The sequence below is a fragment of the Oryzias melastigma genome, linkage group LG3 (assembly GCF_002922805.2).
Source record: "Oryzias melastigma strain HK-1 linkage group LG3, ASM292280v2, whole genome shotgun sequence".
NCBI lineage: Eukaryota > Metazoa > Chordata > Actinopteri > Beloniformes > Adrianichthyidae > Oryzias > Oryzias melastigma.
In genome coordinates, this window is record NC_050514.1 from 33,076,688 (window position 1) to 33,090,122 (window position 13,435).

General features: G+C 37.6%; 1 protein-coding gene across 4 annotated transcripts in view; it reads left to right on the forward strand.

Annotated features, from left to right (window-relative positions):
- si:ch211-186j3.6 (neural-cadherin) overlaps positions 1-13,435 on the forward strand; it is a 482,505-nt gene that overhangs the window by 303,707 nt on the left and 165,363 nt on the right. For all 4 annotated transcript variants that reach the window (XM_036211377.1, XM_024294975.2, XM_036211378.1 and 1 more), the window contains 4 exons: positions 811-1,254; positions 1,336-1,666; positions 4,098-4,191; positions 8,402-8,586. In XM_036211377.1, coding sequence (XP_036067270.1) covers positions 811-1,254; positions 1,336-1,666; positions 4,098-4,191; positions 8,402-8,586 — 1,054 coding nt within the window. The remainder of the gene's footprint in view (positions 1-810; positions 1,255-1,335; positions 1,667-4,097; positions 4,192-8,401; positions 8,587-13,435) is intronic.

Genomic DNA, 13,435 nt, shown 5'->3' on the forward strand with positions numbered 1-13,435 from the left:
CTTTTTTCTCAATAGTAGGGGTGGGATTATATAAGTTTGCTTCTTCCTACTCATTTCCAAGCAATCATGCTTGAAATCAATCAATCAATCAATCAATCAATAGAAGAATGAGTCTATTGCGAAAGACTTTTATTTTGAAGGGTTCGTAATTAACACTCACCAGTTGCGAGCATTTTCTCCTCTTAGGCGAGTAAAAGTTTGAGGGTTAGGCGCCACATGGAGAATAAACGTTTGGATCAAATTATCTATGTTTATCAGCTCTCCTTTTGGTACATTTTTTTTGGCCTCTCTTTCTCTACCGTTTGCTCACAAGATAAACAAACGCACACGGGACAAAACACCCCCGTGATCACTTATGCTAATTATCTCCGTGTAATGTTGAGTTACGGCTGAAGAGGCGGCGAGACATCTGGTGATCTTTAACGGGACCCAGTCAGAGCTACTGGAGGACAAACCGTCCAATCAAACCACAGACTGATGTTAACTTTTAGAGAAAAATTGTCCCGTTACCATCAAATTTAACTTTTTCTCCCACCTAATTACAAATGCAGCTGCCTCAGCAGTATATTCATGAGATATGGAAACTATATTCTGAGTTTAATTGAAAGTTAAGGACAGGTAGCAATGGCTGAAGTGGAAGTGCGGTAAAAGTTTGTTTTAAATGGATGCAGTTCTTACAAATGTAGTCATTTCCTGTAGATTTTTTTAAGCATCTTTTACACAAGTTTGCTGATTTTAAATTCTAAAATCAAATTTTGTTGAACCTCCCGATTCTTCCCCGGCGGTACCGCTGTGATCTCTGTGTTCCAGGTGGAAGACCTGGACTTCTCCAGCCTTCTGCAGTGCGTGGTGGAAGTCGAGGACTTCAATGATCACGCCCCGGTCTTTATTCCACACTTCCTCTCTCTGGCGCCGCTGCCTGAAGACATCTCCGTGGGGACCAGCGTGGCCCGCTTGGTGGCCAGCGACTCAGATTCGGGCCAGAACCGGGACATCACCTACAGTTTGTCTGCAGAATCGGATCCTGACGGGCTGTTTACCATCGATCAGGCGGGGGTGCTGTCGGTCGCTCGACCACTGGATCGGGAAAAAGTGGCGCAGCATCATTTGGTCGTCATGGCAACTGATCATGGGCTTCCAGCTCTAACAGGAAGTGCGACGGTTCAGCTGCCTCTACTGGATGTAAACGATAACGGACCAGAGTTTGAGGCTGCCTACAGTCCGGTCGTGTTTGAGAATGTGGCCGGACCACAGGTAGGTCCAAAACCTTTTTTATTTACAAATCTGATGCTGTAAAGTTGAATTTAATGCTTCACCCTCCGTCTCCATGTGTAGGTAGTAAGGTTGAACCAAACGTCCACCCTCCTCCGAGCTATAGACCAAGATTCCCCCGAGAACGGAGCGCCGTTTCACTTCAGCGTGCCTCCCGACTATCGCCACGGCAACGATTTCTACCTGCAGGACAACCTGAACGGCACCGCGACTCTGACGGCGCTTAGGACGTTCGACCGCGAGCGGCAGAAGGAGTTCCTTATCCCCATCTATATAAGTGACAGTGGGCATCCAGTCAAGACAGGGACCAACACCCTGACTGTGACCATTGGGGACCAAAACGACCACGAACACGTGGCGGGCGAGAAACACATTTTCATCAACAGTCACAGAGGTAAGAAGTTTTTTTTTCTCTTTTGAAGAGTATTGGCATTGAATACTTGCATTGAAAAAGGGGAATATTGGAATAATTAACAAAAACTGTCATTTGCTACATTTAAAAATATTAGCTTTTATCAAATTACATTTTTTAATTAAGTAAGCCATTAACTCATAAATTTAATTTGATAAAAACTAATTGCAGAACTTTCGCTGAGTGATCCAATATTGAATTTTCTTTCAGTGTGAAAAAAAAGAAAATTATTTGCTTAATAGTTGTTTTAAAATCTAATTTATATATTTTTCCCCTAATTTTTTCTTTCATCTATAAATTAAAAATAAAAACAGTTGAAATATTTTTATTGTATTTTCATTTTGGTTTTCTATGTTAATTTAATGTAACTCTGTGCTTGGGTTAAGTTTTTGTCTCATGGCCGAGTTTAACAAACTCAATGAACTAATACAGTGGTATAGTGGTAGAGTGTCTGCCTTGAAACTGGAAAGTTGTGGGTTCAAATCCATGACAGAGTCCCACTGAAGACTCTAAAAGTAGGACCCGATGATTGATTTGGCGGTTAAACCATTAAAAAGTTAACTTCGTGCAAATCTTTACCTGTTTTGGGTTGTAAATGTTCAAGGAATCTCTATTTTTTAATTTGTAGTAACTAACTTTGTCTGATTTGTCCCATCTTGCGTGTGGTGTCCAATCTAAAACCCATTTGAACTGGCAAAATTAAACTAGATTAAAATGCTGTCACTTCTAGTAACTACTACTTCTAATGAATTTAGAAAAACTTGTGTTTGCTTATCCTTTTTCTGTGTGCATTAAGGAAATGTTTTGTGGAAAATTAATTTAAAAATACAAAATATAAGTAAATTTTGCACTTGTTTTCATTCATATATTCCTTGATCCTTTTATTCATTAATTCATTCCACCAACATGAATAAAGTTAGCTTAAAGCTGAATTTGGTCCATCAACCTTCATTTTGTTCTAAATGTAAAAAGTGGTTTATGTACCATATACAGTATTCCCTCTTATTCACGGGGGGTAAAGTCTGGAGGCATCCGCGAATATACAGAATCCACGGATATGGAGAACCCCCCACCCCCGCGGCTGAAGGATGTCCTTTACTGATCGTCCTCATCAAAAACTCGTCTGATCGTTCTCTATAAAACATTTATACATTTATTAAAGAACATTGCAATATTGGTTTACATAAAGAGTTTTTTTTTATTAATTTGAACTCCTCATGCGGAGGAGGAGCGCGGAGGGGCGCTCCTCCTCCGCGCTGTATCTCTGCACAGTGGCGGAGGGGTCCGCACAGCGGCGGGAGGGTCGGCTGTGTGGAGATACACCTCAGCAGCGCAGCACCTCCTGTAAACACAAAATTACATTCAAGGGGTTCCGAATTTTTGTGAAGAACCGCACTGTAAAAAAATCTGCGAATACTTGAAACCGCGAATAAGCGGGTAAACAAAACACTGTACATCATTGACTTTGATGTTTAAAATAATGTTTTAAAAATTTCTTCCTACTTTTATGATTAATAAACAACGCTTCATGAATAAACCTCTTATTCTTTAAAAATGGTTTATTATTATTTTTTTTTTTTAAGACTTGCATCACTTACTACTATTGTAGATGATGCAAAATGTTTTTTTTATTACGTTTCCAGTCCAGAAGTTTGGTTAAATATCTACTTTTAGAGAGGTTTGCTCACTATTTTGGTTACTTATATAAATTGCTTATTTATTTTATGGTTAAACTGTTCTTTTTTAAACAATAAATACACGTTTTCCCTATTGTTTATAAAAGACATAAATACGTTTTCTAACAAAGAGATTTTTTTTCACCATTTATTATGAGCAGTAATCTATATATTGTTTTGTGATAAAAAGCTGAGATTAAGAAGTGGTAATGCTGAATTAAGTGGATTTCTTTCACATTTAAACACAAATATTATATGAATTTGTCAGTGTTTCTTTTTGTCATCAGTGTTATGTCTGTGCATCCTAGGTGTTACATAAGCCCAGACAGTTGACCCTGCAGTTGATCACATCATGCTCAGTCCTGCTTAGACCTCAGTGAAAGACTGCTATTAAAAGACTCTTTCTGTTGCTGAATCACAGTCTATCAGGGTTATTGATGGTACCATACTTGAAAAGGCTGAACCTGAAGGGTTATAGTAGCATTTTAGTGTTTTTTTAAAAAATTCGGTTAAAAAATTAGATTCAAATGCATCAATGAAATTAATGTTTTTAAAGAACAAAATCACCAAAAAGTAGTTTTTTTTTTTTCTTTCAATGGGACAATAATTTTGGGTGTTACCTGACATAAAACTGAATGTACAAGAGCGTTTCATTAATGTCTTTAATGTTAAGTCTGCTGTACCTTTTGCCATATAATCATCATAAGATCACCATGCGGTTCGTCTTCTTTGTGCAGGCCGAATGCCAACAACTGTGCTTGGAAAGGTTTACTCCCCCGACCCCGATGATTGGGACAACAAGACCTATGTGTTTGAAGGACATGTGCCCAGGTAAAGATTCACACCATCAAGACGTTTACCTCAGACACAGAAAAGTGGGAAAACTGAGAAAATACCTTCTTTAGCAGAATTAATCATGCTTGTAAAGCGTAAAAAGATAGTCAGACAGACTTCTTCTCAATTTAACGTATTACCATCATTCTACTGAAAACTGAATGATAAACTGATTTAAATTTATCACCAAGTTATTTTGTGAACTGCAACACTTTGAAACCAAAGTTGAGTTTTAAAGTGGCATCAAGGATAATCCAAAGACATAAAACGAACTAAACAGATAATCTCTGAATTACCTAAATAATTTAATTTCGTTATTCTGTCAATTTTGAAAATGTTACCAAAAAGACCAATAAGGCAGAGCCAATTAAAGGGAGAGTTTTGTTGAGTCTGCCCACCTGCCAATCTTAGAGAATGCCCTAGAATTTTACAAATTCAAACTATAATTTGAAAATATTAAGAAAATATATAGAATTAGTTATTTTGATCAAACTAGTGGTTTAGTGTTTGATTCGAGATTGTTTGACTTAAAATTTGTATTTAATTGGATACAAATTATTTCCTTTTCTCATCGTGGAGTTAAAGGAACAAATCTAATTCTTTTATTTTCATCTTTAAAGACTTACCGGTAAACTGTGTGAGTAAGTAGTAGTAAAATAGTAGTAGTAAAATAGAGAGAGTAGTAAAATTATCTGTGGTTCAACATTTGTGGTATTTTTCTCTGGTCCTGCAGACAGATCTGTGGTCGAAATGACGACTTTAGTCAAACTTTGAGGTGTTTGCATCTCAAAGCTCCTTCAGAGGCGTCTGCCTCGCACTAACATCATGCAGACTTATCTGAAAACGTTTTACTCCACCACATATTCTGTTTATGCCTGCATGCCAGATTATTGGGATCCAATGAGACCAGATCTGGACCACAGTGGAAGGCTGTCTGGCAGCCTGAACAGAACTATAAGCAATACTGGCCAGCCTCTCAGAGAGTATTAGTACTACTTAATATTATGTGCTTCTAATTACACAGCCATAAACTCTGTTGGTCTAAAAAATACACTATGGTGTTGATTTAACTGATTACAAATCTCATCTATCTGAATTTCCACTGTCAGTTTAAGGATTGAATCCATGTATTTTAGATTTGTATTATAAAAGCTTTACAGTGCTTTTTGGATTTTGTGCCAAAAATACTTTTAAAGGGAACTTTGCTTGTTGACTTTTTTCTTTTTCTTTTATTAGCAGTAAGGTATCAACAAATTTAAACTCAGGTCTCAATCTTCTATGAAAACTTCTGTTTTTATAGTTAACATTCATGTTCTTATTAAATAATCCAATTTTGTACCAGTATCTAAGTGTTTTTTGTGTAAATATTCTGGAGATCAGACAGTCAGCTTTTGGGTTTTTTTTTGAGTCCATCCATGGATCTATATGCCAATCAACAACATGCACAAGAATTTTACAAATTTAAGCTTTAATAAAACAAAACGCGAGAGTGGTAGCCACTAACCCCGTAGCAACCAAAAAGATTATTTTATTCCAAATTTGGTTTGTAACTCAGAGTGTACATGAATTTATACTCCAGGAAACAAAATGCAGATCTTTAGGTATGACTTTGTTTTAAAGAGAATTAATGCATTTAAAATAACGTTTCTTTTTTCTTTTTTTTTTTTTATAGTTTCAAACACAATATGCTTCCAAATGTGATTAAACTCCAATGTTGGAGGATACATTCTCAACTCTTTACTTGAAGGTTACAGCCACTATAAGAAATGATCAAACATATGTTTTTTAGTAGTTAATGAGCATTGTAGATTAGTGAATCTTTCCAAATAAATGTAGGTTTGCAGTGAGAGTCTGTTTGCAGCTGCTGTCTCCCTCAAAGGAAACCAAATCTTTTAATCATATAAGAAGTGTAGAGTTCCTATGAAAGTTGAATTTTCCAAACAAGCACCTGCACAATCTGAACATGGAAATGACTCCACAGTTTAATGAGAGTGCTCAGAAAATGATGCTGTTTCCTTGGAGGATTTAAATATTCTGTCTGGAAACTCTAATTAAACACATGAAAACAGTTATCTCCAGAGCTGCAGGAGCGGACACGTTCTCCTCATCCTCTAAAACGGGCTTTAAATTACTGTCATAATTGGGTTTTTATACGTTTTTGTTTCTTGACACTACCAATAAAGTTTCTGACGATACACAGAGTTATCTTGAACACTGATGGATTTATATATGGGGCTCAGAGACAAGCTAGTGCTGGACTTTAGGAGCAAACTTCACAGCAAAAGACTCTGTGAGGAAAGGGTTTCTTCTCCTACAGTGCACCGAATCTCACCTGGAAAAACCAATATGTCTCTGGCTGTAGAAACCCTGCACCTCCTCAAAGTTTGGAGGAAAAACGGAGCAGGACAATAACTGATGGCCTCCTTTTTCCCTCTCCATGATAGAGAGTGTCATTATATACAGTATCCCAGCACTCCTACAGGAATGCTCTGCAGTAGGTGATTAAACGACACAAAAAACACATCCCACCTTTACCAGGTGAAGTTCTCAGGTCCCGATGGATGAACCTCACCTTTAGTCTTTCTGTTCGTTTGGCCGGTGGCTGGAGGAGCACAGAGATCCAGACAAAAAGCTTTTATCCTCGAACTGACAGACCACCAGTGTTACATCATTTGTATGACAGTGCGTCATTTCTAATTGTATTATTTTTCTCATTTCTCTTTAATGATCTTTTCTTTGAAGTTCTTTCACAAAGTCTTTCTTTGTGATGTTCGCACCAGCAAACTGTTCCGCTGGAAAACTATGACAAAAACAGGCTGTTCTTTGCTCCTTTTAACGTTTTCATTTTTAAAAACACAGCTGACACATTGTCCTCTAATTTTAGACTTTGATCTAGAAAAATCTTTTATTTCTGTAATTTGGTTAAAAGTGGGAAATAAAATGATATTCTGTGTCTGTTCACAATGGAAACTTGCATGAATATTGAACCAGTTTTATTCTAGTCCAAACTGTGATCAATAAAGACGTAAAAGGTTAAAGAGAATTCAGCATCGACACCAAACGTGATTCCCTCAGTGAAAGGAATCCGATGACCCGATGTTATCTACCGCTTATTTCTAACTTGTATAATTTTGATAAAATATATTTTTATGGAGAGTAAAATATTAAAAAAATATTTAAGGTTTGGGTTGATTTATTCTGGAATAACAGTCCTACCTTTTAATTATTCATAATTATGTTAAAATGTTAGAGTTTGAAAGTTTTAAGAATTGACATTCTGCTAGCTTTTTGGACTGTTTGGCATTTACTAAGTTTATGTTAGGCTGTTTTGTAGTTCGAATTTTAGCTATTTTTTCAGCTACATGCTAGCAGTTTTGGCTAACCTATTTTTTTTGTGCTAATTTGGCATTTAAATAATATTTTAGCCGTTTATCAGCTTCAACATTTTTAGCTCTCAATTTCAGCATCTTCAACTACCATCATTGGCATCTTCAGCAGCCAAATTCATCTTATAGCATTCACACTAGCATTATCACATGTAACACTACATATGTAGTTCATAATTATGTTAAAATTTTTGGTTTTAAAGTTTAAAATGTATTTTTAGAGTGTTCAATAAATGTTTATCCTGTTCTGCCCACGACCTAAGGTGTGTTTTGGATTTTGGCCCCTCGTGTGGTTGAGTTTGACCCCCCCTGGCCTAAGACAATGTTAAGTACACAAACACATCCACAGATCCCTAGACTTTGCTGATCTGTTTGTTTTACGATGGATTCCTCACTAATGACAATAACAATGTGAGACTGTGAAGAATGCAGCTTCTATTTGTAGCATTATTGTCTGTTAGAGCAGATCACGCGGTGAGCAGCGGCGTTTCTAATGCTGCTCTGGAGCTTTAGACAGATGAGTTTGCAGTTATGCTGAGCTTTAATTTCATTTGTCAAACCACAGAAAGTAATAATTTCTGCAGCTCCCTGTGAGATCTGCAGCCTGATGACTAATGAGTAGCCTGCAGGGGTTATTCCAGGATTGAACAGCTTGACCTTCTCAGGCTTCAATTCATTAAAGAAAGGTTGGACCGCGCGGTGAATACACTACTCACCTGTGCTCAAACTCCCGTTCAGTCACGGGTATCAGTCTGAGTGACCCCAGCCCACCCCGGACGAGCGCTGTTATTGGTAATTGCACATTTGTTCTTCCCCCTCAGTTACTTCATCCTGAACAAGCGGACAGGATTCCTGATCATCAAGGAAAACGCTCCGACCGGAACCTACCAGTTCCAGGTCCGGGTGTCCGATGGAGTCTGGCCTGATGCCGTCTCCACGGTAACTGTGCACGTGAGGGAGCTGAGAGACGACGCCATCTACAACTCGGGGTCCCTTCGCCTGGCAGGTAAGACTGATTCTGGGAATACAGGAGTTTTCAGAACATAAAAAGGCCCTTAATACAAGAAAAAGTGTCTAAAAGTCTCTAACTTGCAAAAAAAAAAAAAAAAAAACGTATCAAGAAAGTTTTTCAATAGCTCAAGAGGTTGTTTGGAAGAACCCATGATGAGAGTCAGATTATTGAAAACCTTTGAGATTGAAATTAGCTCTCTTTGCAAACGATGATGGCAAACAATCCACGTCACTCTCAAGTCTCAGCTTAAGGGGGCGGAGCTTACTGTCAATGCTGCATGCTGCCCAGACTTTTGCAAACACCAATTTTTTTTTTATTTTTCATAATGTTTATTCATAATTATGTGAAAGAAGTTGCAGTTTAAAGTTTTAAAAAATAGCATTATGCTAGCTTTTTGGACTATTTAGGCATTTACTAAGATTTTTTAGGGTTTTTGGGGTTTAGCTCATAATTTTGCCACATGCTAGCTGTTTTGGCTAATTTTGTTTTTTTCTGTTTTTTGGGATATTTTGAAGTCTATCTATTTTTTTAGGTACTATGCAGCTGTTTTTGGCTAACCTATGTTTTTTTGTCTTGTTTTGTAGTTTTTTTAGCCTAGTTTGGCATTTAGCTAATATTTAATAATAAATAATTAGTGCTGGATTTGCTCGGGCAGCACATTCCTCTCGCATGTTGAGCTGCATCCATCCTCACCTGCCGCCCCAAACTAAATTCACTTTGGAGGAATGGGACATGGCTGAAGGATTTTAAAGATTTCACAGATATTATTATATGTTTAATGGAAGCGGGCGAGGAGGCCAACAGGCGCTCTCTGAAGGAGCGAGCGGAGCGGAGAAAGAGAACGGAGGCGAGGAGGAAAGCTGCGAGTGAGAGTCGAGCCTCACGGAAGCCGATAAAGAGATTTTCTTCTCGTTCTGAGAGCGAGCTGAGGTAAATTAATGTGCAGCGAATCCAGAGGCGGCGTGGTGGGAAACACATTTGAATATTTGTGTAGGAAAGCGGCGGCAGAAGGAGGGAATCCTGAAGTCTCCTCAGAATCTTGTTTATTATTTTATTTATTCATGGAAGTACAGATCGCATGTCGTGTTCATAGACATTTTGAGACGTGTGGTTGTCATCTGTGCCGTGTCGAGCATGCAGATGGGTCAAAAGCTTCTCCCTGTGGGGCCTTCTCTTCGTCCAGCACTTCAGATGAACTCTGTGGATGTAGTGGACAGAGCTAAACTGGGAATATGTCACGAGGATGCTGAAATACAAACAAAATGCAGGATTAAAGTAATAGAAGGTCGTGTTGAAGTAGGGCCGTGTGTGCGGTTATTTCCAGGATGTGGAGTAAACACTCATTGATTCTCAGTCGCAGGGATTATGAAAATATTCTACTTAGAGCATTACTTACACCCTCCTTGACATTTTAAATCCCATTCCAAGAACAAATGTGGAATGCAATAAGGAAGCTGAGAGGAAGTGCTCGTTAAATCTGCCTCTGTGAGATTAAGGCTCCGTCTCTCCGTCCCTCCTGCGTTCTCCATATTGATGAAAAGGTAAAAATGTGGTAAACAAAAAGTCCTTCAAATGTTCCCGTACGGCGGGACAAAAAAAGAAATCCTCATTTCATGACACAGTGAGCAGAAAACATGAGGATCTTTAAAGGAAACGTGATGGAGAAAACTTTTTCTGTGGTTTTAGTTTCTAATTTTCTTTATTTTTGTTCTCAGTTTACAAAAATGCCGTTTTGTGCTTCTGGGTTTTATACAAAACTTTATTTACAAGAATGGGTCAGAAATTCAATTTCAGTGAATGCATTCTTTTTAATTTAATTAACATATTAATTGAATTACTTCTAGGAAACACATTTATTTATTTGGCTTTTAAGTCTTTAATGGCTTTCTTGGTTGATTATTTGTACATTTTTATTCTTAATCTACAGTTTCCGTTCATTTCATATTTGTCTTTTGTTTGTTGTTGTTTTTAATCTCTTGTGACTTTTTTTTTATTTGCATTACCTTGTATTCAACATGATAAAAGGTCCTCTGCAAAGAAAGTGATTAATTCATTAACTGATTTAGGGCCTCTAAAGAGAATAAAAACCAACATCTCCTTCAAGTAATTAAAAGATTTTATCCCTAAAATAAGATTTTCTCTTGTAGGTTTGCAAACATCTGTGGTGTTTTTATTCGTGTTTGTTGTGTCTTTACTCTTAAAGATATTCTAGACATATTTATAAGCAAATATTGCTAATTTTGCAAAACTCTCCTGGTAAAATTCTTAAATGCATGACTAAAAACCGTAATTTTACCTCATAATTTAGCTTCTGCAGTGTTCCTATTGGCAGTTAGACCATTTTCTATTAGCTGTGAGAAAAGATTATTCTTTCCACTTATTCAACCGTTTACACAATTAACGTAATTCCAGCAGAATCTGAAGCAGATAAATACGTTTGTGTTGTTATGTGTAGCCGTACCAAACTGCCATGAAAATGTGTTTTTGTTCGCATCAAAATTAGCTCCGTCACTTCCGGTGTGCCACAAGGCTCTGTTTTGGGGCATGTATTGTTCTGCTTTTGCAGAATATTTTAAGCTCTTTTAATGACATTTCTTATCATTTTTATGCTGATGATATTCAGCTTTTTTGTGTCTTTTAAACCTCAGGATGTTTTTAAAATGCAGATTTTACGCAGGTGTCTCAATTCGGTCAAGAGTTGGATGAACGACAACTTTCTAAACTAAATAAAGCTAAAACTGAGGTCCTCGTTGGTGCTCCTGACAAATACCTCCCCCAGATTGTCCAGTGGCTTATTGGTCCACGTTTGTCAGGCCCTCTGTGAGGAACCTTGGAGTAACTCTAGACCCAGTTTTATCTCTCGACTCTCACTTGTTCGCAGGAGTTCATTAGATATTCTGAGTTGTAGACTGTTGACACAGAGCAACCCCGCCCCCTCTCCCCTTCCCCGTTGCTGAAGGCTCAGAGCAGAGAGATAGTAACGTATTTTCTGTCTTAAGCTCTTTTTGTTCTCTTGATTCATTTGAATAAACAAAAACTTAAAAAAAAACTATTTTTTTCTATTTTTAAAGCACCAAAAACGCCATTTTCATTGAAGAGTGTCTTCAGTGGCACCAAGACTCACTTAAAAATTATCATAAATGTCGTTTTTTTTCCTCTCTGATTCCAAATTTAAGTCATTTTCACCACATTTGCATCCCTAAATGCATCAGGTTGTTGTTCTGATTAGTTTTGTTAGTTGGCAAACCCGGTAAAATGAGCAGGGAGGGTAAATATTTGACTGCCTTAAAAAGCAGAATACATAGATGTCACACTGACATGATCTTTTAGTGAGAATTTAACAAAATAAGAGCATCTTTAGATGATTTTTCTTTTACTAAAGTTGATTTCTCAAAGTTTTTTGTGGTTTTACTGTTTTTTCTGTATAAATTTTCCGCTCCACTTCAGAACTTTGAACAAAAAGGAACCAACAGCCTCAGAATAACTATTGTGTTTGTTATTTCTCACTTCTTGAATTCGCTCTCACTGTGGTATACATGCACAGGAGTGATATTTATTCCTTTTTTGCACCTCTTTGTGAGAAACTCAAAGCCCACAGAGAGCAGAGTGTCTGAACACCGCCCCCAATGAAGCCTTGGGGAAGGGGAAAGCAAAAGTGAGTCGGTAGGCTGGATCAAAGCCAGGTGCAACGCTGCCGCTCTGTATTAGGAGTTACCAGCCTTCCTCCAGCCCTCTGAGCTGTCTCTCTGTCTGCCCGTGTCCTTGTTTCTGCAGCTGGAGCGACTGATGGGAGCCGACACTCGCCTCAATCCCTCACACTGTATCTGCTCACCCTGTTTCCAGCTCCTAATCTGCTCTGTTAATGCAGACGCTCCGTCTACATTTTTTTTTTTTCGTCAGCCACCTAATCATCTTTCCCAACGAATTCTACTCTCATGTCTTTACCGCCATGTTGACGGACAAAACGTTCTTGCTGGAACTTGAAGTATTTTTTTAAGTCACTTGTTACATGTAAAGCTGAAGATGTGGTCCTTCAATAGTGTCTGCTGTCCATTAAAAGTCGGTTTTATAAAGTTCTACAAAAAGGGACACATTTTATGCATCTGTAAAGCGAACCTGAGATTAGGAAAAAAAAGACTTCTCTTTGAGTTCATTTCTGTCCTCCTGTAACATCCTCGGAAAAGATTTAACTCTGTTTAAGATAAAATTCAATTTTTCAAACATCCATCCAAGCTTTTATCTTCTTCTACCTCTTCCTGTGTGCTGCAGACATGAGTGATGGAAGGATATTGGAGTATAAGCTGGACCGATTTCAAGTTTTACTAAATATTTTAGTATAAGAACACTAAAACAAACTGACATTAGCCTGAAAGTATATCAAGAATGTATGTAAGTTACTCAATTTGGACTGATTTATGTTACATTTAGGGGTTTTTCTCAACATCTTGATTAGGGCTGGGCTGATAAAAATGAATCGATCTAAGCTTAATAGATCAATAAATGTAGAAATCAATCTTATACATAATGCTTAAGTCTTTTAGCTTGATGCTAACGTATAATGCTAAAGTCTGCTAGCTTAATACTAATGTATAATGATAAAGCCCTCTAGGGCGATGCTAACATATAATGCTAAAGTCCGCTAGCTTGAAGCTACTGTATAATGCTAGCGTCCACTAGCTTGATCCTAATATATAATACTAAAGTCCACTAGCTTGATGCTAAAGTATAATGCTAACGTCCACTAGCTTGATGCTAACGTATAATGCTAACGTCCACTAGCTTGATGCTAACATATAATGCTAACGTCCACTAGCTTGATCCTAATATATAACACTAAGGTCCA